Source organism: Tiliqua scincoides, chromosome 4, assembly GCF_035046505.1.
Source record: "Tiliqua scincoides isolate rTilSci1 chromosome 4, rTilSci1.hap2, whole genome shotgun sequence".
Classification (NCBI taxonomy): Eukaryota; Metazoa; Chordata; class Lepidosauria; order Squamata; family Scincidae; genus Tiliqua; species Tiliqua scincoides.
In genome coordinates, this window is record NC_089824.1 from 191,204,327 (window position 1) to 191,229,842 (window position 25,516).

General features: G+C 43.5%; 1 protein-coding gene across 5 annotated transcripts in view; it reads left to right on the plus strand.

Annotated features, from left to right (window-relative positions):
* The window catches only part of TOX2 (TOX high mobility group box family member 2), a 294,999-nt gene that overhangs the window by 136,903 nt on the left and 132,580 nt on the right, over positions 1–25,516 (plus strand). For 3 of the 5 annotated variants that reach the window (XM_066625152.1, XM_066625156.1, XM_066625155.1), the window contains exons 3-4: positions 12,673–12,918; positions 20,194–20,256. In XM_066625152.1, coding sequence (XP_066481249.1) covers positions 12,673–12,918; positions 20,194–20,256 — 309 coding nt within the window. The remainder of the gene's footprint in view (positions 1–12,672; positions 12,919–20,193; positions 20,257–25,516) is intronic. The other 2 variants (XM_066625153.1, XM_066625157.1) reach the window with 1 other exon arrangement.

Consider the following 25,516-nt stretch of genomic DNA (forward strand, 5'->3'; position numbering starts at 1 on the left):
AATGATGAAAATCTCCATCCTGCTAACTGTGAATAACATTCTTTGAATCAGTGTTTGTCTGAAGCTTCCAGGATCCCAGCAGATAATCACAAAGAACATGACTTGACAGAGAATTGGGGTCACTTGATATTTGTCAGGTTTCTAAGGAGAGCATTTTCCTAAATTCTTGCTTTTGCCAAGTTATGTTCTTTCTGATTAACAATTGCACACAATCTCTGTTGTGATGAAGTTCTTCATTTTTAGGATTGAACGTATTTACAACCCCTTTTATATGTGTGGAGTCCTGAGGCACATGACAAGATTTTATTTCCAAAAGTGTTCATGAGTAAGTTCTCATTGGGTGCCATGAAAACTAGCAAGTTGTGTGCAAGATTTTAGTCACATGGCATCTAGAGAAGGGCTGAAGTGCTGAATTGATTCATCAATTAGATTAACTGATTAAAAATATTTAGTACAGCTAAAAGGATGTTCCTTAATCGGGTAGCATATTTCAAAATGATTTTAGGTATAATAAAAGCCGCTGTTTGCAGGTGTGATCTTGAGAGTCATTCCCCCATTTCTCTTACATTGATGGGAATACCTCTTCTAAAATGATGCTTGCTGTGAGTCCATTCACAACAAAGTCTGATTCTTGGTTCAGAAGGATTTTTTGTTATTTTTTAAAATCCAGTGCAGCACCCAGGGCCTCCAGCCATTTGTGCTGGCAGTCATGCAGCAGCAGCATGCCTTTTACAGCACTGTAAGAGAAATTACAGTGGTGGATCGTGAGATCTGTTGCCATAAGACCTCAATAAGATTGGGCTTTTAGTTACAGTAAGGAATGGGGTCTAAGGGCCTAATCCTGAGCCAGCATGCACCAGTTTACCACCTGCACGCACTGTAGCAAACGTGCTGTTAGGCACGTTTGTGAGCCTTACTGCGAGCCCAGGTAACCCAGCGCAAGCTCATGCTTGTCCAGCTCCAATGGTGGGCCTGTGTTCCACCGCCTGGCGGTCGTCTGGACCGCCAAGCGGCAGAGAGGTAGCATGCCAGAGTGGGGGGAGGCGGGGGAAGGTGGGGGGAGGGCAGGGAGGACATATGGCAGGGGGAGCAGGGAGGGAGGGGCGGAACTGGTGGAGTTCCACTCCACTAGAAGATCCTGAACTCCATCCTGAGCTCCACGAGCATGGCCTGACATTAAGATCTCCGATCCTGAGAATCTAGTAGCCCCATTATGGGTCTACGTCAGTGTTATTCAAACTGTGCGGCACGGCTCTTTAGGGAGGCGCCAGGAACTCAAAGGGGAGGTGCGGGATGTCCTCTCGCAGCGATACAGTCACACCCCTGGGCAGAATACGAGCCCGTCTTCTGCCCGTCGTCTGCGCTTATTTTTAAAGCAGAAGAAACAGGAGTTGCTCAGCTGTGAGAGTGGGTGCTGCCACCCCACCCTCTTCTCCCTCCACTCCGAGGCTGCTGCCTTCTGTGTTCGCTGCATGTTGTTTCCAAAGCTCTTCAACTCCAACCCCCATCTGGCAAGTACCGAGCATGCTCAGCTTGCAGTCCTTAACCCTCGCTGATCCTTGTCTGGCTGGTTCTTAGTTCCCAGCCTGGGATCGCTTCTCATCAAAGTGAAATCTCTCTTTTCAACCCCCTCCCTCTTTCACTCCCCCCTTTTGATCTCCAAACCTTCCCTCTTTCCTCCCCCTCCCCAAATAAAACGCTTCCTATTTTACCAGTCACCAGGGCTCTTAAAGTTGTTTCCATGCAGTTGGCAAAGGGGGGGGGGGAGAGACAAGCACACACTTTACTTGGCCAGGAGCAGAAAAGGGATACTGTTTTTAAAGTGATTTATTAATCTTGTTGTCTGACTGAAGAGGAAAGGCTGTATTTTTAAAGAGATGAATCTTGCTATTTGAAGGGAATACTTATCAGCCTTTGATGAAGTAATTGCCAGCCCAATCCTATCCACACTTTCCTGGGAGTAAGCCCCATTGGCTCTAATGGGACTTACTTCTGAGTAGACATGCATAGGCTTGAGCTGTGCATCTCCTAGTATAGGAGGCAAATCAGCTTCCTAACCAAACCCTTATCAGATCTGATATATTTTCATGGTCTGTTTTTGTTTTCCCCACCAGCTGCTGGAAAAATTTAATTACATTAAATTAATTAAGGGTTCAATCCTATCCAAGGAGAATGGGAGAAATGACTAGTTGGATTGGGGTCCACAGGGGTGGGTGTGTGTAATGTTGGTCAGACTGGTTGTTCACAAAGTATTTGATAAAACAATTCTATTGGTATGCTTACAAAGTTTAAAAAAATGAGTCCTCCTGGACCAGACAAAATCTACCTACTCCAGTATCCTGTCTCCAACAGTGATCAGCAGCTGATCATTTATAAAGCATGTATATTGCTGTGTATTAATAATATATTTTTAAGATCTGCATTTAATTAATGGTATGATTAATATAATAAATAACAACAACAACAACAACAACTCGGTATTTATATACTGCCTTTCTGGTCATCGGATTACTTCTCTGACTTTATTCAAGGCGGTTTACATAGGCAGGCATTTCTAAATCCCTCAAGGGGATTTTTACAATCATAGAGGTTCTCTCTTTCAAGAACCAACAACATTTCAGCATGGATCTTCCTGGTTTGGTCTCACTTCTGGCCTCCATTTCTCCCACGCAGTCTGACAAGCAGCTCCATCTCTCACATGGAGGGCAGCCAAGACGCTTCTTGCTCACACCAAGAGCAGGTGGAATCACTCAGCTCGGCTTGTCAGCTGCTTCAAGGCCTCACCATTCTCAGCCATTCAGGGAGCTGCTGGTGTCCTTGAACTGGCAACCTTCTGATGTTATCTTCGGGCTAACGGAGGCTCTACCCTCTAGACCAGACCTCCTGCCCCTGCTTCCTGCCTAACTATATATAGTTAATATATATTTAATGTATTATAATAAATATAATGTTATAATATTATATTTATTTAATATAGTTAATATTTCTGGCCACTTCCTGTTTAATGATGTCACTTCCAGCCCTCAGGAACATGATGGGGAGTCATGGCCAACAGCCACCGGGGTCAAGGGAGCCACTGGCCGGAAACGTTTGAGTACCACTGGGCTACGTCTTTTACCTAGGGGAAGGGGACAAATGTCTTCTTCTCCCAAGCTGGCGGTGGTGGCTGCCCGGGGCACATTGGATGCCGTGGCAACTGTTTCATCACCATGGCAGTCCTGTGTTCCGGGCAGCTCAGGATTTGGCTATAAGGCATGGTGTCAAAAGGAAAAGGCGACTTTTCAGAAGATATTTGAATGAGACAGCATCCATGTATAAGGGACAGTAAAGGAGTAAAGGCAGAGTCATTTAAGGTAGCATAGACCCGGAAGAGCAATGAACTAGAGCTCCTCTATCAGAAAGATTTGTGATGTGGCAGATTTACCCTTACTTGGACAATATTCAGATTTGGTCAGATTAGGAAGAAACTCAGAGTAACCATCATGTGAGAGAGAGAGAGAGAGAGAGAGAGAGAGAGAGAGAGTGTTTCTGGTGTCTCACATCTCACATCACTCCACTAAAAGCTGCCATAGCATAGTATCCATCTGAGTGTTTCTAGAACTAAACACCTTGCACGTGTGTCTGCATGGAAGTAGTTGAGGAACTTTGCATACACAATCTCACAGGGGAAGTCCACTGTGTGAGCTATTGGTCCCTGTCCCTCATCATTTTATGTCATTAAGGGCACAATCCTAACTCCCCATTAGGCTGGTGCAAGTCCCTTATGCTGACCCAGAGGGTCGCAAACATGCCAAAAAGCATGTTTGCACCTCCTTGGGAGTCGGCTGGGCTGGCACATGGATGCATCCAGCATCCAGCCTCCGCGCTGACTTGGGGAGGGAGGGTTGCATTGGCTGAGCTTGGCCAATGCAGGGATCTGGGGAGGGTGGGGAGGAACCGGGAGGGAGAGGCAGGAGTGAGGGCAGGCAGAGGGTGTTCCAGGGGGCGGGGAGTGGGAGGCAGGGCTGGGACCTGGCTATTATGCCAGATCCCAACCCCGTTCCCTGAGCAATGCAGAGCGGCTCGAAGCCTCTCCGTTCTCCTCAGACTTGTACCACCTGCTGCGGTGGCACAAGTCTGAGGATACCAGATGGGACTGTGGTGCCTTACCTGGGGGTAAGGGGAAGAGTTTCCCCTTGCCTGTGGCTGAGCCACTTCTGGCCCCAATCTTGCGCTGGATAAAGTGCAGGCTCTTGGCCTGCCTGTTCCAGCTTAAGATAGAATTGTGCTGCCCATGAGACAAGCAGGGAGTCTTGTTCAGCAGCTCTATGCCCCCCCCCCTTTTAGTCTATGCCTCCCTTTGGGAGCACCCATAAAATGCTTTCTGTAGAACGATTCTGCATTGACTGCAAGTCCATTCTGCAGAATGGAAGGGAAGAAGATTCCAGTGTACCTTCTGCCTGCCTGACTCTGTCTGAAGTGGTATTGTGCAGCGCTCTGATAAGACGAGAACAGAGAGACAATTGTTTCATTCCAGCCTATTGGAAGTGACAAATAGAGCTCTGTTCCTTTGTCAAATACATGCTTACGCAGAGCTAGACATTTACATTGAAAAATGTTCAGTGCTTCATGTTCATTGCTGGCTTCCAATTTTTTTTTTTTTAAAGTAAAACGCAATGTTCTGTAGATTTGAGACTATAGCTCTTTGCAGGTGTTGAAGGCAGCAGTCCTATCTATACTTTCCTGGGAGGAAGCCCCATTGAACATGATGAGACTTACTTTTGAGTAGACATGCCGAGGATTGCAGTGTAAATCTGTCTGCATTTGGTATTTTAAGTTACACTTCATAAATCTAGTGTTCTGTTTTGCGTATGTCATCTGAATGATGAGTTGAATGATGAAAGGTTAATATAAAGTCATTTACCTCTTAGATTTGAAGGCCTTAGAAAATGAGTGCTTAATTTTTTTAATTAATTATAATGTTCATTCTCTTCTTTTCTCTTTATTTTCTGTCTTCCTAACCTATATTCATTGCCCCATAAAAGCATCTAATGAGTAAAGAGCCATAGTCTAGAATAGCTTGGAGATTCCTAGCTTGCCTGCTTGCAGTTCTCTGGATTTATCTATATAATATCCTCACAGATTGTGCCAGTAGTGGAAATTACCATGATGCACTTTCATGCCTTCTGCTGAGTCATAGAAAAATGTTTCCAGTGGGAAGATCTCAGCCCTGAAATTTGCTTCGTCCTTCTTTTAGGCAATGCATTACAAGTGAATTTGACCCTCCGTTCTTCTCTTGTATCTCCAGATAAACAAATGTACAAATAATGACATCAACAGACAGTCCTGTTTGCACATTCATGCCTTCACCTCATTCTCTTCATATATGTTGACAACTACAATCTCCTTCCCCAAATCCTACTCCTGTCTCATGAGTCCTACCCTGCTTAGCATAATTGCTGTTCACCATCACAGCAGGAAACTCCATAACTTCTTTTTCTGAGCTCCATTGGCAATTCTGCAGTCAGTTCGTGGTCCACCTCAGTTATCTGTCTTTCCATTTACTTTCTTTAGCTATCTTTTGGCTTGCATTATACATCTCTGCACCTCTTTCTGTTCCCCTTCCCACTGTTTCCTGGATGGGCTTATGTTGCTCTGCCCTCTTTTCTAAAGCTGAGATAATTTGTGCGCTTCCCTGCAATCTGCCTTGCTAGTGACACATATAAATACAATTGCAAAAAAATAAATAAATGGAAGCAGCAAGAATTGCAAATTTGTGATGCATTTCATTTGTTCTTTATAGCAGGTTTTTGAGAGTTGGCTGTAATGTTATCGTTGGCAACCTTCAGTCTTGAAAGACTATGGTATCGCGCTCTGAATGGTGGTTCTGGAACAGCGTCTAGCGTGGCTGAAAAGGCCAATTCGGGAGTGACAATCCCTTCCACACTGGGACCAAGTGCAGTCTGTCCCTGGTCTGTCTCCCTGGCTATGGGCCTTCCTTCTTTGCCTCTTTGCCTCTCTTCAAACTGGGAAAGGCCATGCTGCACAGCCTGCCTCCAAGCGGGCCGCTCAGAGGCCAGGGTTTCCCACTTGTTAAGGTCCACTCCTAAGGCCTTCAGATCCCTCTTGCAGATGTCCTTGTATCGCAGCTGTGGTCTACCTGTAGGGCGCTTTCCTTGCACGAGTTCTCCATAGAGGAGATCCTTTGGGATCCGGCCATCATCCATTCTCACGACATGACCGAGCCAACGCAGGCGTCTCTGTTTCAGCAGTGCATACATGCTAGGGATTCCAGCTCGTTCCAGGACTGTGTTGTTTGGAACTTTGTCTGCCAGGTGATGCCAAGAATGCGTCGGAGGCAGTGCATGTGGAAAGTGTTCAGTTTCCTCTTCTGTTGTGAGCGAAGACTCATGACTCGCTGCAGTACAGAAGTGTACTCAGGACACTGTAATGTTATACATCTGTAATACAGCTGTAGTACAGCTGTAATGTTATACATCTGAGAATACCAATTTCAGAATAAATGCTGAATCCACCAGTTGTAGTCTGGCATGGAAATGACATAGATGGTGGTCACTGTTTGGCACATCGGTTCAGTTCATGGAAATGATGTGCAATTAAGTTGAATAGCACATAATGTAATACATAAAACTTCTATGACTTCTTGGCTCATAATGTACTGTGTAGGGTAGCTCTTGGTGCAGGATAAAATCTACATCCCTTTACAGTTGTATTGGAGAGTTTTGGACAAAATTCAGACAAAAATACTTTGAATTTAACCTATCATTTTACTCTTTCTTGGAGCTGAGGAATTTCATAGGATTTTTCCCCCCAGACTGTCCAGAGATTTGCAAAGAAAAATGGACACTAAATTAAATTAATGCAGGGAAGGCCACGGGCTGCTACATTGCCCTTATATTTTATAAAATATTGACTAAGAGTCCAATCCTATAGAGTGTGCGCCAGTTCACCGCTGGTGTGCGCTGTTGCAAACATGCCATAAGGCACGTTTGTAGTCCCTGGTACCAGTGGAGCACCGGTTCTAACCCTGCACTGGTTTACCCAGGGGAAGGGGGCAAAAGTTCCCTTCTCCCGAGGAGTTGCTGGTGCTGCCTGTGATGTACACAAAATGCAACCATTTTTGGCACTACTACAGCCCTGGGTGCCAGGAATGCAGGATTGGGCTGTCTGACTACAATCCTATCCTCATCTTCCTGGGAGTAAGCCTCATTGACTATAATATGGCTTACTTCTGAGTGGACATGCATAGGCTTAGGTTATGAATCAGTGATCTCTGCTACTCCAAGAAAGGGTTCTCAGTTTGTTGTGCCCCAGATGTGAAGATAAATGGAAGGTTCAGCTTGCATTGTTCATTCTCATCTTCAATTTAGGAACAAAAGAAAAGGGAGGTTGTAATATGTTTTAAGATTCCAGAGCAAATAGCTTTGGGTAAAAATAGATGGTAAATCATTGATTTCATTTGATTTATGTAGGTTAAATCAGGCTCTTGGTTTCACTGTTGCCCATACAGAATCACCCAAAGTTAGTTCTTGACTGGGGGCATCAACACAACTTCATATATTATTCCAGTTATTGTGCTTAAATGTTCTCTGTTCACATTGTATATTACATTTTTGTATTGTATTTTACTATATGATGGAATTATAAGTGGTGAAACAAAGAGAATAGGGAAAGAGTAGGCTGTAACTCAGTGGTTGAGCTGAGATTGTTCCAGATTCAATCCCTAGCATCTCCAAGTAGCACTGGGGCAAAAAAAAAATCCTGCTAGAAAGCCTTGTGAGCAACTGCCAATCAGTGTAGATGGTGCTGAGCTTGATGGTTCTATGGTCTGATTCAGTGTAAGGCCTTTTTATCATCTTAGTCCAGGAACTTCTTATATGTGCTAGAACCCAGATCCACACACAGATCTCCCAAGAATGCTCTGCCTTTTCCATTGGCTTCAATGTTAGGGATACAGTTATGTGTCAGTTCTCATTGTGTGTGTACAAATGTTCTGCTTTGTAGTTAGTAGAGAAAGGGTGCAATCCTAACCCCTTATGCAGTGCTTTCCAGTACTGGCATAGTGGTGCCGATGGGACGTGTGCTGCATCCTGCAATTGCGTGGCACTCACGGAGTCCTCCTCAAAGTAAGGGAATGTTTGTTCCCTTACCTCAGAGCTGCATTGCCCTTATGTCAGTGCTGGAAAGGGGTTAGGATTGCGCCCAAACTCACCCATGTAGAAGTTGCATGTATGCAGTGAAATATGTACAAAGCATTTTTCCTGGAGCATGTGAGAACAGATTACAATATGGTCTTATTTATAATGTATAATCTAATACGTAAGGGTAATGCAATCTAAACAAAAATTAAAATGCAATCTAAGCCTTGCAGCACTGAATGCATTATGGAGTCAATGTAGTATTATTTTAATTCTTGCAAGATATTTGATAGCATTATTAATTTGGGTGCAGGGCTTTGGCCCACCTTCCATGAGAACAAAACACATGAAAGGATCTTGCTTCACAATGATAATGCATTCTAATTGGATACAGTGCCTTGATCCAGTATAGAACATTTATAGGCATGTATTCTGTTTCCAGAAGGGGTTGTTGTCTGTGCTGCCGTTTCAGCCAGAGCAGGGTCTGAGCTGAGATAAGATTCCAGGCAGAGAACTAGTACCTCTGACAGCTTCAAGATGTTAGGTTTGGTGGAGTGGAGTTGTCTAGAATCTGTGCTGAGGAAAACTCCCCTCCCTGCTCTGCTACTTTGTTTGAGTCATCTGCCTCATCTTCAGAACAAGGGGATACCTATCCTGGGGACATGACAGCATGAAGGTTTTAATGTGCAGGAGTTCCCCAAACATGTCATGGATGCCTCTTTCATTTTAAGTGGACACAGTAGATTCTCTGGTCATGTGAATCTGGTGCTCCTGTTGAAAGGAGTGGAATCTTCTTGTATGTGAGGATTTTGCAGGCACTTTGGAAAACCTATAAGGCTCTTGGGAACATACAGTTTGGTATGTCCATTAAAGCATAGATTGCGGAGTGCAGAATTGTATCCAAGTTCTGTCTAATACTCATTGGGTTGATATCTCAAATATCTGTTCAAAAACATCTGCAGGTCCGCCCCAGTATCTGTGAGGGTTCCGTTTTGGAACCTCCCCCCCCCCCCACACACACAGATACATAAATCTGTGGATATTGAGGTCCCAGTTTAAATGTCCTTTAAATTAATATTTAAATTTTTTCCCCGGCCCTCCACACCATGCCAGATATTTGATGCGGCCCTCTGGCCAAAAAGTTTGGAGACCCCTGGTATAGAGCTATACTGCGTTTATGGGGCTGAACGTAAGAGAATAATTTCATTCCATTACATTCAGCCCATCTAGTGGCTGGGAGACCTGGAAGTAAGTCTTTAGAGCTATTTTTAGCTCTGAGAGACTTGGAAATGGCATCTTGGTTTGCGAAGATAGAAAACCTGATTTTTGCACAAGTTTTTTTTTTTTTTTTGTATTTAAAGGATATTTAAACTGGGACCCTATTATCTATGGATGCCGGATCCATGGGTGCCTGGGTCCTACTGTATATTGCAAGTGTGTGTAATATGCTCCATTTTCCTTAACAGATAGTACAGGTTGAGTCTCGGTGTCCGCGAGAGTTCCGTTCCCAGAACCTCTGTGGATGCTGAAAATCGTGTTAAATGAAATCCATTTTAAAAAAAAAACAATGTCCCTTTGCTCAGTGGTTTAAAAATAGCCTCCTTAACATGTAATACAAAAGAATGGCAGCAACCAAGCAGGCAGGCGATCTCTCTCTCTCTCTCTCTCTCTCTCTCTCTCTCTCTCTCTCTCTCTTCTCTCTCTCTCTCTCTCTCTCTCCAGTCACTTAGAAAGGCTTCTTTCCAAGGCAAGCAACCCCGCCTGCTTGAAAGAGTGCAAAGGAAGTGCAAAGCTGAGCTGATAATCACTTTGCATTCTTTCCTCTGCTCCAGGGGGAGGGAGGATCGCTTGTCTCCTAGTGAAGTTGTGAAGCTGGAGAGAATGATTGATTACCTGCCTGCTAAGGGAGGCTATTTTAAAAAGGGTCTTTAAAAGAGATGCTTTTTCCTTTAATTGAAAGGGCCCTTCTTATTGCATTGAGATAAAACTGCAGGAGAAAAATCCATGGATAACTAGGTTATACCTGTATGTGCATGCTTGCAGGTATGGAGGCTGTGTTGGTTGGATATTGGTTAATCTGATTTTAATGTATACAGCAATGATCCTAATTTTGATCATTAATTTTCACTTACATAATGCCTTAGTTCATTCAGTTCAGCATTGCGACTTAAACAATTCTTTGTCCTCAAATTGAATATAATGTGTAGACCCATGTGAAGGATAGCAAGCAGGTATGCTATGCTATGCAGCCAGGTGGCCTGTGGAGAGGTAAGTAAAAAATATTTTTACTTACCTCTCTACAGCCTCCCCACCGTTGGATGCAGCAAGCACTCCATCAGCATGGCTGCATAGCGTAAATTTCCTGTGATTTAAGAGGGAAAAATGGAGGGATTAGTAGCCTTTTGTTGCCCTCCTCTGCAATTTTACCAGAAATGCATGTTTTTGAAGAGAGGTTTAGGACACATCAGGTGGTAGTTTCATAATTAACAAGTTCTACACCTTCCCCACCCTTCCTTCCAACATCATAATTTCTCACGGTGTACTCTGTCCTATTATTTGTTTTAAGTTCAGCGTTGAATCATAACCTGTCCCTAAAATGAGGTGCCCCAGTACCAGTGAATGTATGGCCTAGTTCATTCGTTCCCAACTGTGAGCCGTGGCTCCCTGGGGAGTCATGGAAACCAACCAGGTTGGTCTTTTCTAAATAAGGTGGCGCTCCCTCTGCAGAAACAGATACACAGCTTCAGGTGGTGGCTGTAACCAGGGAGGCTTTTGCCCGTCTTCTGCCTGTATGCCAACTGCTGCTGTACCTGAATCAGTCAGACCTACTACAGTGGTTCATGTCTTGGTAACATTTAATTTGAGCTACTGTCTCTACATAGGGGTCTCATTAAAGACAGTCTGGAAGCTGCAGTTAATGCAGAATGTGGCAGCTTGTGTGGTTTCTGGGGCTCAGCTGTTTGAATGTATCAGACTGCTGCTCCAGCAACTACGCTGGCCGTTTGTTTCTTGTCCTAGTTCAAGGTGCTCATTTTGACCTTTAAAGCCCTTTAGGGCTTGGGATCAGAGTATCTGAGGGACCGTGTTCTTCTTTACATTCCAACCAGCCCCTTAGTTTTTTTTCTGAAAGGGCCCTCCTACATGTGCTGCCCCTGTTGGAGATTAGGAGAGTGACAATAAGAAGTAGGGCCTTCTCCATGGTGGCGCCATAGGCATGGAATTACCTCCCTATTGAATTAAGAGCTGCCCATCAGTCTGTTCTGCAGAGATTTAAATTTTTTATTATTTGTCTAGATAGGGATGTCAAACTCATCTAATGGGCTGAATAGCTTTCATGGAGCCTGCTGTGACATAAGAACATAAGAACAGCCCCACTGGATCAGGCCATAGGCCCATCTAGTCCAGGTTCCTGTATCTCACAGCGGCCCACCAAATGCCCCAGGGAGCACACCAGATAACAAGAGACCTCATCCTGGTGCTCTCCCCTACATCAAAGTGCTCTACATCAGGTGCTCTCCTGACATCAAAGTGACATCATTAAGCATCTACATCATTAAGTAGATGGTGGCCAGAAATAAGCACTTTGTGCCAGAAACCCATTAGTCGCAAATAACACAAGAGAAAATGTGCAAATCTTGATCGTATTTACAAGGTAAGGGTTGCAGTGCCACTTCTGCCACAGCATCACTTGGCAGCTCAGAAGCTGAGAGGTGGTCTGCGAAGTAATGCCTTGAGAGATGTGGTGCTGTGAAAGGGCAGCCCATGTGATAATTGGTCTCAGCACCTTGGCAGCATCACCTTCTTTCACCCCTCTTGGTCTGCCGCTTCCCCCATAGTGTTTCTTTCCTTCTGAGGCCTCCTTCTGTCTCTCCCTGAGCCTAGGCAGAAGTGATGCTACTGTGAAAGGGCAGTGCTGGGAGAGCATCCGTCTGACGTTATGTTTGACACGCTTGATCTAGTATTTTTTTCTTTTGTTGGGGGTGTTTTTATTTGTGTATGTGTTTTCGAGCTGCTTTTTTTTGGTATTTTTATTATGCCACTTATTAACTTTTTAATTGCCTATTCATATTTTATGGCACTTTTTGGTAACTTTCTGCTTTTATGCCTTTATGGGTATTTGCTTCTTCTGGTTTTTTAATTGGGTGTTATCTGCTGTTTTGTAATTAATTTTATGTTGTGCTGAGGTTTTGTTTGCAATGTATGTTTGGTAGGTGTTTTTATTGATTTAATTATTTGTGTTTTATTGTAAGATTTACACTGTTTCATGGTATTATCTTATGTATATTGTTGTCAGGCACTTTGGGCATCTACAAACGTAGAAGAATGGTGGGTTAAAAATCTCAGTAAATATTTTACTACGAGATGATCCTAATGGAAAGCGTTCACTCAAAATCGTGTATGTTCTTAAATAATTTTGCTGAAAGAGGTTGCTATGGACTGTTTGCAACCTAGAACAGTCTGATTACATTTTTCTTTGAACAAAACTGCTGTGTAAACTCCTTTGTAAAAATTTCTCTCGCAATTTTTGTTTTAGACATATAATGGTCAGAGTGAGAATAACGAAGACTACGAAATTCCTCCCATTACTCCTCCTAACCTTCCAGACCCCTCCCTCCTTCACTTGATGGATCATGAAACTGGATATCATTCACTGTGCCACAGTCTCCCTCCAAATAGCCTGATACCTGCATATTCCTACCAGAATATGGACCTTCCAGCCATCATGGTGTCTAATATGTTGAGCCAAGATGGACACCTCCTCTCTAGTCAGCTACCTACTGTGAGTAACATTTCAGCTTTTCTTTCTACTTGAGTTGCTTTTTATGCCATATGGTTTGTGTATATAGAGATTCTGTTAACTTGGTCCCACCTAATGAGATGCAATTGTATCTCTATATAACTGTATCTGTATAAAAGGTGATGCCTTTTACTAGGTCAACTTCTGCTTCTGACAGCATTTGTATTTGTAATTTTCTTTACCATGCAGAATGGAAGACTGTGTGGTCTTTGTTCTGTGCAGAACCCTACAGCGTATGTTAAGGATCTCCAATGTATAACCCAACCTTTCCATTCTGCCTTCCCAAAGAGCAGTGTTTCCCCAACTTACTGTGGTCATTGTGCCCTGTGGTCTTGGAGCCCAGTCATGGCTGTGTCAGGATGTCTCCATCTTTAATCATGCAAGATGCAATTCAAGATGGCAGTGCCTAGGACAACCAGTAAGAAGAAGCCGCTGGGGTCATCCCATGGCACACCTGTGAGTCTGCTATGGTGCCCACGGGCATCGTGGTACACATTATGGAAACCACTGCCAAAGAGTATTGTGAATCTGAAATCTAGCATATTCTTTTACTGGTAGCAGTTGACCTAATAAAATACACCATCTTTTCCTTTTTTGGATCACTTGTTTTGTTATGAATAGACAGAATTTATATTTATTAGTAAGCATTTCCTAGGGGAAATTGACTAAGGTAAGCTAGTGCTGATAGTTTTTGTTGTTTTTTTTTTAAATCTTGGGGGGGACCAGATCCTCAGGACTGGACATTGTACAGTGGACTGCTTTGTAGCCATTTGCACAGCCACATTCATTCTTTTCCATACAATTTTAGATTTGATATTCTCCACTTAAAAAAAAAAAGTAGTCTGTGCTAATAGCCCAGATGTATTCATGTGGTGGTTTTTTGTTTCACTCTTAGTGTATATAATGCCATACATATTGATTTGTCCCTTTAGGGATTTGCATGTACGTGCTTTATTCTTTTTGCCTGCCTTGTCTTGGTTGGCAGTGAAAGAGAGAGATCTTCCCCAGCTTTCTGTTCTTTGCTTTGTGGATATATTTTGTAGAAAATAAGAATACCATCACATTCATCCAACTTACTGTACGATAGGGAGAGAGAACATCCCTTTAGGTTAAGATACACTGTCAGTGTTGGGTCACCTGACTAGAAGAAGTTATTTTTGATAGAGTTTGTTCTTGGTCTTCGTTTTCTCCTGCTCGCTCTTTGCTTACAGAAGGATATAGGAGAGGGAAGCATCCAGGGCAGGAAATTTGCTCATTCCATTGTTTCCTTTAAGTGATGCCTAGCTGTCGAGGGCAAGATGAGGAGTTTCCCTGCCTATGTGCATTCATTGTGCCTTATCTCAGTCACACAGAGATCTTGCTTTTTCTTGGGAAGAATTAGGCATTGTGTAGTCTTCCTTCACCCCAGAGCAAAGGAGAAGATAGGTAGCTGAGAAAGTAAGGAGATTGAGAGAAAAGTGCAATCAAGAGCTAAAGGCAGACACAGGAGCTAGCCAATTCCCTCCCCTCAGCACTAGCTTTCAGTGATTTTATGCTAGGGAGAAAGCAAGTTATAAATGGAGTAAATAAAAAATAAGGCTGAGCTTGTGGAGTCTCTTTTTGAGAAAATGGGATCTGATCCCAAATCTGCCTACCCACTGCTTGGTGACAGTAATTTAAATTACTATGTTTTGATTATTGTGATAGGTTAAGAAGTTCCATGTTACCCTTTTGCGTAAAATAGCAGCACATAAATACTTTTTTAAACATTTAAAATATAGAACTGATTGATCAGAACAAAAGTGAATTTGCAAAACAAAAAACAAAAAAAAACACCTCATGTTGCATTAATTTCATTCAAGGTTTTATGAACAGTATGTGCAATCTTAGTAGATAACTCTACATACTTAGCTTCACTGTTGGCTCTTGAGAGCATTCAGTGCATTGGATGCATGGGTATGTATCCCGCCCTTTCCATTAATATTGGCCCCCAAGGCAACTTGTAATGAATAATTTAAACACACTATCCACTACATTAAAAAGAAAAAGAATACAGAAACAGCAGCCAATAAAACAGCAGGTAAGCATTATTAAAAATATCAACTATTAAATGCTGCTAAAAGCTTGGGCAAATTTTTAACCATTTTTCATTGATGCCTGAAATATATATGATTAATATCCTGTAAGAAGTGTAGCATGGCAGCTTGTTGAGGTTGGACAAGGGAACACCAGTTCAAACTCCCACTGATCTGTGAATTGCTGTAGTGTAGTGTCTAAGAGACCAAATGATGACTAGGAAAATTCTTGATTTGAATCCTGATTCTTTGTGGCCTTTAGCGAAATACTCCCTTGCAGTCTTAATGCTCCCATCTGCAATGTGGGAATAATAATATGCTAGGGCCCCAATCCTGTCCTCCACTAGGTTACGCAATGCAGCAGTGCCAATGGACTGTGCACTGCATTCAGTGTTCTCTCTCTCTCTCTCTTTCTGTGTGCGTGTGACCAGATGGCCTGGGAGATTTAAGTAAAAAATATTTTACTTACCCCTGGCGGTAGGACATTTACAGCCCAATCCTGAACTGCCTGGGGCGCGCGGCTATGGCTGTGCTGAAACTGGCTGCCGCCGCATCCTGCGCACTTCAGGCAGCCACCTGCGGCTTCTTGGGAGAGGAGGACTTTTGTTCCCCTTCCCCCAGGTAAAGAGACTAGCCCCGCAATGGGGTACTTGATTCACCACTAACCGAAAGGTTGGTGGTGAATCAAGAGCCTCTGCATAGGATGGCAATCCCAACACAGAGGATCTGGTCCCACTTCCCTCTCTCTCCGCTCCCTCCCCCTGGCACGCCTCCTCCCTGCTGTCTCCCTACCTCCTGTCTCCCTGTAATGCCTCCTCCCTGTCCTCCGCCCACCTCCCTAGAACGCCTCTTCCCTGCTTTCCCCCACACCTCCACTTACTGCTCTGCTGCTCAGCGATCTGCACAACCACTGAGAGGCGGAGGTCGAACAAAGGCCCAGCGGTAGCCCAGCACCGACCAGCGCTGGGCTACTACCAGTGCTTGCCTGGCAGTAGGGCCCGCAAACATGCCTTATGGCACATTTGCAACAGTGCGCAACAGTGGTGAGTCAGCATGCCAAGCCCAGGACTGGCTTCTTGGCTACCTATGGGTCTCCTGTAACCGACCTATGCCAGCCAAGAAGCCTCAAGGAGCAGGTCTGAGCTGGGAGAGGAAGTTAGGTTCACTGCTTGACCTTAAATATGTCACTTACCGCTCAGGTTAACTTGTCCTACAGATCCTGTGTGAGGATGGGACATTGTGCTTTGGAGGAAAGTTAAGATGCAAATGTTACCAATTGGAAATTGCACAAATCAGTTGGCTGAAAGGCATTTGACTTTTCCTGACATAGGCACTTCAAGTTCCAGAAAGCATATAGATTTCATAGGAGACAATAGTACATAAATGGAGGAATGTTCCATTGCAGTTCCTCCCCCACCCAAATTTGTGGCGAATCTGTCTCTTCCTTTGCATTTAAAATGATGTAATTCAACATATCCTGCCCCTTCCAAGGCTATCTCAAAACTAACAGGCATCTTTGTATGAAATCAAACATTACTTTAGGGCTCCTCTTCAGCTGAGTTGATTAAAACATTCATTTCTGAGACAAAAGAGTCAATTTCATATGAAAGATATTTTCCCCTCAGTTTAATTTAAAGCGTAGCCCCAACGCCTGACCCCTATTTTCATAACATGATAATTTTATCCTGCGTTGATTGTCTCATTTTTGAGAGGAGATATTGCACTTATAAATCAGTTTCTAAAATACCCAAAGAAACAAGAATAGTGGGATTTATTAAGCAGCTTTCACACATCCGAAATAATTTATTTTGGAGTAGTCCTTGGGAAATGTTCTCCTCTTTACTTTATGGTTCTGTTTTACAAATGCAGCATCATGACAATAAATCAGGATTGAGCTGCAAGAAGATAAGAAGAGGGCTTAGTGTGCTGTGAGCGTAGAATAGGGATATTAAGATTTGTTTCCCCCCTTATAATGAAAATAAAAAAAAATGAGGAAATGCCAGAGTTTCCAAGTCAATTGTGAATGGAGTGCACTTTCTTTAAATCTCTGAGCAGCAAAGAGGCAACTGAGGAAGTCGACTGTCTGTTTTAAGCCAAAAATGGAAACTTTTCTATAGATGCCTTTTCTCCAGCCATCAAAGTTTTCATCTCTGGTAAAAGTGATCTTCTTCAGCTACCCTTCTATTGCAGCAAATTCGACATTATTTTCCAATGTCATGTGCTCCCACAGCACCCAGTACCTCCATTCATGATCAGGTAGCATTTAGCTTGGTTATATATCTTGCAGTTCTTAAGGTGCAGTCTTATATAGTGAATACACACTTTCCTGGGAGCAAGCCCCATCGAACATAATGTGACTTAGGGCCAAGTCCTATCCAGTTTTCCAGCACTGGTGCAGCTGTGCCAACAGGGCATGCGCTACATCCTGCTGTAGGGAGGCAGTCATGGAGGCCTTCTCCAGGTAAGGGAATGTTTGTTTGTTCCCTTTCCCCGGGGCTGCATTGCAGCTGCAATGACACTGGAAAATTGGATAGGATTACTCAAGGTAGATGCATTTAGGATTGGAATTAACAGCCCGATCTTATGCTGCCATCTTACCGCTGGAACTTGTGTTCTGGAGGCAAAAGCACTCTATGGCAGTCACAAATGCAACCACTGTCAGGAGGAGCGGAGGAGCGGCTGTGGCAGCCCTTCAGCAGCACCACATTCCTCCCATGTGGGGGTGGGAGGGACGGAGCTGGGGAGGGGCAGAACCAGGCATGGAGTAGAATGGGGAGGAGACAGGGGAGGAAAGAAGGTTGGGGCAGTACTGGCGGCAACAGTGCTGCTGATACCCTATCCTCCTTCCAGGCCTTGATCTACCTTCCTGGCTCCTCATGGACTTGCGCTAGCGAAATTGTTGGCACAGGTCTGAGTAGACCCATCCTGGTGCTGGAGGCTTACGCTGGGATAAGGGAAGAAATGTTCCCTTGTTCAGAGGAGACCTTCAGGTCTGCTCCCCCCCCCCTTGCAAGATACCATGTGCTCTCTGGCAGTGCATCGACAAGGGAGAGAAGGGATAGGATTGGGACATAATAGAAGTTGTGCGCACACAGGAGAAAGAACTAAATTTATGTTTCATCAAGACCTTCTGCCTGTACATCCCACTAAGCCAAAGTTCAAGCTGTGCGTCCATGTTATTGTCACATAACATCTTACTCCAAAAATGTTATAATTTAAGTATTACTGCCAACCCCCACTTGCTTTTTATTGATTGTTTTGTTAATTTATTTATTGTAAGTTTTATTGTTATTTTTTATGCAAAGCCACCTTAGGCATCTGCCTTGGCAAGGGAAAGGCTAGAGAGAAATGTTTTAAATAGATAAATAAAATGCGGACAATGTCAACATCCAGTTTCCAAATAAGACATCATTGTGCCATCCAAAGCCTTAGCTAATAGCCTGCAGGTGTCAGCGTTGAATGCATAATTCACAGAATGCTACCTTATGCTGAGTGAATCAATCAGTCAATCTACCTGGCAGCAGGCTAGCAGGCTTTCAGGCTGGAGTCTTTCCTACCCAGATAAGCTGGGGACTGAAGCTGGGACCTTCTGCACGCAAAACATGTGCTCTGCCACGGAACTCGGCTTCTCTCCTCTCTCTTTCTGTCTGTCTACTAAAGCGACATACAGACAGACAAAAAGAAAGAGAACTGGAATGTTCCTATAGATATAAGCTGGATCATCTGTAACAAAGCATAAGCATAGTAAGCAAAATTCTGTGCAGTTTTGTGCCCGATAAATGGTCCCAGCTAGGGGTAGGAGGGTTATTAGCGAGCTTCCCTTTGTAGGATTCCAGGCTGCAATTCAGAGAACCATCCTACATCTTTAGCAGCCCCACTATAGCAGAGGAGGATATGGTGGGTCTCTCGTCAGAGTTCCTGGAAGGAGGCAAAATGCTTTTTAGGTGCCTGAAGGCCTGTGTAAAGTGGCCCCTTCACCTTGTCTTCAGAGCCATTCATGGCTGCAAAAGCAAACCAGAGGAGACTCTTCTGCTTTGCTTTCGCAGCTGCGAATGGCTCTGAAGGTGAAGGGGAGGGGCCGCTTTACACAGGCGTTCAGCTGCCTGAAAAACTTAGCATTTTGCCCCCCTCCAGGAACACCAGTGGAGGCTGTCCCTGCCCCAATTTCTGTTGCCACCCTATGCCTTTGCTTCTGGAAGCCTGCAGGAGTCTTGTTTTGACCCGCCAAGGTGTGGGGACTAGGGAGTGAAAGGTCAGGAGAAGCTGCGACTGCATCTTTCTTTTTGACTATGGTGTTGTTGAAGACACAGGAAGGTTATCATAGACCAGTGTTTCTCACACATTTAGCACCAGGACCCACTTTTTTAGAATGAGAATCTGTCAGGACCCACCAGAAGTGATGTCATGACGGGAAGTGACATCATCAAGCAGAGAAATTTTGAACAATCCTAGGCTGCAATCCTATCCACACTTACCCAGGAGTCAGTACCATTTACTATCATTGTTAAAAGAATATACATAGTAGCTTGTTAAAAGTATGGTTCTGTAACATTTCCCCAAATGCAGTCACATACCATGGTATCATCAAGTCTAATATATTAAAAATAAAATATTGAAATGAATGGGGACCCACCTAGTGGGTCCTGACCCACAGTTTGAGAAACACTGTCATAGACAATTACTTGGCAATCCTATCTACTCAGCTTGCAATGCACTCCCCTTCTCTGTCCAACCATTGCTAATATTTATATTTTTAGTTCAAGAGCAAGATACTAATTGTAGAAAGTTCAAAGTACAAACGCAAGGCATTTGAAATTGTTTTATAATTCCCTTTAAACTCTTGGGATTTCTCCCTGATATGTTATGACATAAAAGCTATGGCCCCAGATATACATTATGCTTTAGGATCAGCTGGGAACAGAGGAAATTAACCTGTAGAGTGGTTTCTTTAAAAAAGGAAAAGGCAGCATTTTATCCAAGGAAACTTGTATGCAGGTGAATGTATAATTATCACAATCAACATGTATGTTTAGGAAAAAGAATGACTGTTTTATAGATGGAAGTGGAGAAGGACATAGAGAAACAATGTGACTCTAGCTGCCCTGAATGTAGGAAGGGCTGGGGAGCAAATACGTAAATGATTCACTGGCAAAGCTTGGGATAGATCCTTTATTTCCCCCTAACTCCCAACCTGTTGCTTTAGTCATTAGATTGCCTTCCACTGAGGTCCATGGGACTGCACAGGAGTAACTATTTGCAGCATGTGGTAAGTGTTTTCAGAAATGGAGCTTTTAACCACACACATATGTACAGTTGTGTTTAAACTAACATTCCCATATGCAGAGAATGAATTTTAACTTCTGTTTTTGTTTCATGATGTCTATTTTCATAATATTAAGAGTTACAGCTTCAGATTGTTAGATAATTATTACTTAGATTTTTGGGTGTATTTGCATTGCGATGATGCAACAGTTTGAAGTGAAAGTTTGAAGTGCAAAACACATACATGTGCTCACACACACAACACATGCCATGTGCGCTTGCTCTCTCTCTCTCTCTCTCTCTCTCTCTCTCTTAAATAAACTGGTATATGCAGAAAATAAAGGCTACTTCTCCAGATAGTCATATTGAAACAATATGGAAACATGGAAAAGTTTTTTGAGACAAGTCTTAACAAAATATCTTTATATTCTATAACAGAACTTTAAAAACTACTTACTGACCTAGAATTAGTTGCACATAGTACAAACACCTGAAATGCAGACTAAGGCAATGACTCAATTCAGACATATCAAACTATTATTAAGCATGCAGTATGATTAAGGGCACAATCCTAACCCACTTTCCAGCACCAACATAATGCAACTTCGAGGTAAGGGAACAAACATTGCCATACCTTGAGGAGGCCTCCATGACTGCCCTCCAACTGCAGGATGCAGCACATGCCCCGCTAGCACAGCTATGCCAGTGCTGGAAAGTTGGTTAGGGTTGCGCCCTAAGTTGGTAAACCATACTGTGTGATTGACAGAGTCAGAAATCATGGTTTTAAGGGTAGTTTGCAAATTGTGGTTTGTGTTAGCTATGGTTTATCATACTATCTGAACTGACAAACAGTACCTTACTGATCCACTGGTGGTTATACCACAGAGACAATTACTTCTCTACTCATAGTAAGTCCCACTGCATTAAGCAGGGCTTACTCCCAATTAAGTATGTATCAAATTGCAGCCAAAGTGAACTTATGAATTTGCTAAGCTGAATGCTGAGAGGGTGGAAAATGAAAGTATACAAGAGCTCTAAAGTGCAGTTTACTATTTCTGAGTATGGAAACTCAATCTGTGGTATGGTTTGGTGTGGTGTTGAAATAGAGCCATTGTGACAGTTGTTGCTAATTTACCGCAATTATAAAAGCAATGACTTTAGTAGTGTGGGTCAGAGCCATATTCCCTCAGAGCTCAGCACTGTACCGTTGCAGACATTCAGTTAGCATTTATGTTGATTTGTGCAATTGAGATCAGTTGTAGTGAACTGGTTGAAGCTATTCCAAGAGTAAGGTATTCGGGAACCACTTAAGTCCTTGTAGAATTGTGATTGAATGGTGAAATTAAAACAGTGAGCGGGTGCAGTCTACAGTACCAAGCACCGCTGTTGCAAAACCCTCATTAATGTCGGTGGGTTTGTGTACGAGTCCCAAGTAAGGCCAGCTAAGTGAATGGAGGATGTGCAACAACAGTTCTCGGTGGCTTGCTCTCAAGGTGTATTTAAACAAAATAATTTGATGGGGCTATTTTTAAGTTTTAAAATGTTTGATTCTGCTCAAGGATTAAAAACCCACACGCTACCTTTCAACTGTCCTTTGCACCTGCTAAACCTTTTCTCCTTTCATCGCCAGAATGTGAGATATGAAGAAAGTTAATGTTCTCTTAGTTAAGGTAAAGGGAGTGTGGCTGATATTCTGACCACATCCTGCTGCACTGGTTATAAAAGAACCTTTGACTCTATAAATAACCTGCACACATTAAGTTCTCATTATGAAAGAGCAAAGTGAGGAGGAAATTCACCAGTTGGGGTGTAACCGCAGATGCCAATGTGTTCCTTTCTCTCCTTGAGGCCTGGCTGTTAGAAAGACAAGGAACAGAGAATGTTTTGGGCCCACACGTGCTTATCTTTATGAACAGAACATTAGCCACGCATTATTGTTAGAAAGCCATGTTGTATTTAATGTTTGACAACCATATGGGTGAACTGTAGGTATTGCATAGTCCACGGCCTCCATGAAAAGCAGCTATGAGTAGCAGGAGAGATTCCGCTGATATTTGAAGCCCTTGACCCATTTCTGCCCAGTCTGCTGGTGTACACTTTGATCCCAGTTGCATATATGCAACGTTCGGAAGAAATGGCTTAAGCTCATAAGTATTATGGACCGGGGAGTTGATGCTTGTCGAAAGACAAGGACCAGGGAACATGCAGCTGCATGTGTCAGGCAGATATTAAGCAGAGCAGAATCACAAGTGCAGATGTTTGATCTATAGTGCAGGTCACCTCTATCAGAGTAAACATGATACCCTGAACTGTGTGCCACTGTTTTCAGTTAAATATGCTTTCATGGAAATGGAACACTACATGAGAGGAGTGAATGAGGAAAGATGATTCTGTGGAGGAAGAACCACATTATATGCTCACAGCACCTGACTCCTTGTTTTATTGCCAGTGTTGTATGAGAGCTGAACATGCAGAAGCAGCAATAGGAAATTTAACATCTGGACCTTAGTTACAAGACCTAAAATGTTGGCTGTATGATTACACGAAATTTTTTGCATGTGAACAGAGAGCTTGGTTTCAGACCAATTCTCCCTTGATTTCATTGCAAAGATTGCAACCAGTAGGGGCAAGATTTATCCAGGCATGTCTGTCAGAGTGGACAGGTTCAGAAAAATAAGACTTGGGGCCAGTTCAGACGTGGCTGTCGATATGTGGAGGCTGTTGAAAAATATTTTCACTTGTGGTACTCAGTTCAGTTGAAGGGTAATGTGTATATGTACTTCTTACATGTACAGTTGTGCATTGCTTAACTACAGGGATGTGGACAGCATTCTTATTGTCAAGTGAGGCTTGACGTTGAACAAAGCCTCTGAAGCTGAGGGGAGCTGTGCTCACTTTGCCTCTGGAGGTTTTTCTGAACCCCACAGAAGCTCAGAATGGCTGAAACAGCTGAAAAGATGTGACTTTTGTTTTCCATCAGGAAACAGATCCTTATAAGGTGATATTTTTTACCTTATAAGGCATTCGGAGGCCTGGGGAAGGAGGGCGCCAGTATGGCTGGAGTATGGCTGAGGAAACTTAGTCATGTCTTTTTGGCTGTTTCAGGCATTCTGAGCCTCGCAGAGGCCGCTCACAGATGCACGTTACCTCTACAGACCTCAGAAAAGCCTCTGGAGGTGGGGGGAGCACAGCTCCCATTGGCTTCGGAGGCTTGGAGAGAGGGGGACAGGGACCAGTGGGGGCCATCACATATGAGGGCTGTTGCTGGTCAGAATGTTGTTAAGCAACGTTCACCTGTACGTGTATTGGTACATGTACTAATGTGTGCATGTACATTGCATTCTTACAGCCGGATCCTGTTGAGGGCCTATGCTGGAACATGCCAGAGTGAGGACTGGGGTGGGTGATGGATGTAGGGGTGGGCAGATCGGGTCCAGGAGGGGGCGAGATAAACTGTGCTGGTACACACCATATCCAAACCCCCTTCCTCGGCCTGATCCTCCTGCACAGGTCAGTGTGGAGTTGCACCAGTGATATCGCTGCACAGGTCCTATTGTGGCTGCTGGGGCTTACCCTGAGGAGATCTCCAGCAAGCAGCTAAAAATTCCTTGCAGTGTACAGCGGTTGCCATACTGGCGCCACTGTATCACTGCACAGGGATTTCTGTTGGATTGGGCTGTTTTTTTGTATTTCTGTGCCAGTGCTACATGCATCTGGTGGAATTTAGATAATGAAAAGAACAAAGTTCCTGGAACTGGTTTTAATGTAAAAGAAAAAGTGGGAAGATGGGAAGGGTAAGCACAGGGAGTAGCAGGTTGAAAATCAGGAAGAGGGGAGGGGAGGATAAGAAATACATGGGAATTGAAACAAATTGACCGAACACAGCCATTTTCAACCACTGTGCCATGACACATTGGTGTGCCACAAATGGACCCCCGGTGTGTCGCAGGAATTTGGGAGAGGATCATTTATTAGTCGGACCACTGGGGGATATGAGCCACTGTGACAGCACAGTGTGCCTTGTCAATTGTAAAAAAACTGATGGTGTGCCTTGGCCATTTTAGTGCCTTGCCAGTGTGCCATGAGATGAAAAAGGTTGAAAATCACTGACCTAACAGAATGGAACACACACACACAATCACCCTAATTTCTCATCAGTGTAGTGTAGGGTATATTTTTTTTTTAGCCAAAAAGGGCAGAATTTTTTTTCCCTTCTGAACCCATTCATAGTACGGAGGGAGTTATAAACCTCCAGGAGGATTCTGAGCACTTTTTAGCTGTTCATTTTGCAGCAATAATATCACCAGAGCTTTATCTTTAACACTGATACAGCAGGGAGATCTTTTTGGCATCTTGGCAAGGAATGTGAAGCAGCACTGAGAGACAGACTGTGCAAAAGGAGAGGCTGTGGGGGGCATCTACTGAGGAGACTGGGTTAAAGAGCTGTCAACAAGAAATGGGTTTTCAGAGGGGATTTGAAAATACATATATTTGTCAGAAACAAAAAATGGAGCGGAACCAGAGCTAGAGAGTGTTCCATGTTGTGCAGGCAGATTTCCTTAAATACCAGATATTTGTTTATTTTTAACATTTATAGTCCGCCTTCCGAGCAATTACTCAAGCTCTCTTACAATCAAAATAGCACAATACGCAACAGCAACATATAAACAAAAATCTGTGAGAGTCTTGAAGAGACCAAAAAAGAATAAAAAGGCAGTATCAACATAAAGAAATCTGAAGAAGATAGTCTGTAAATGTTCTGCAAACTGCAAAATAAAGCATTGCCTCATCTATTTGAATGTGAGCAGTAAAGGGGCCAGGAAGACCTCCCGTGGAAGACTATTCAAGATCTTAGGCACCACCACTGAAAAGACCCTGTATTGGCAGCCTCCCACTGAATTTCTGATGCTGCAGGGACTGAAAAGAGGACCTCAGAGGATGAACAAAATTTTCATATTTTCAAATTTTCAATTTTCGGTGGTCATATGAAGGAAGATGATAGGCTATACACCAGGGTTGAGAACCTGACTCGGATGACTTAGACCCGCCGCACAAATGTGTGTTTTTTGCTGACTTGTGGACTTGTGTGTTGCGTGCATGGAAGACTTGGAAAAACACTCAAGTTGGGCCCCCTGACTTGGCACTTGTCCCCATGCGTGCAGACTCGAGTCTGCCTGTGTCTGAATTAGGATAACAGTAGGAATATTAATGGAGTTTATTAATCAAGGAGAGTATATTCTGCCATTTCAGCTCTTATTTTCTCT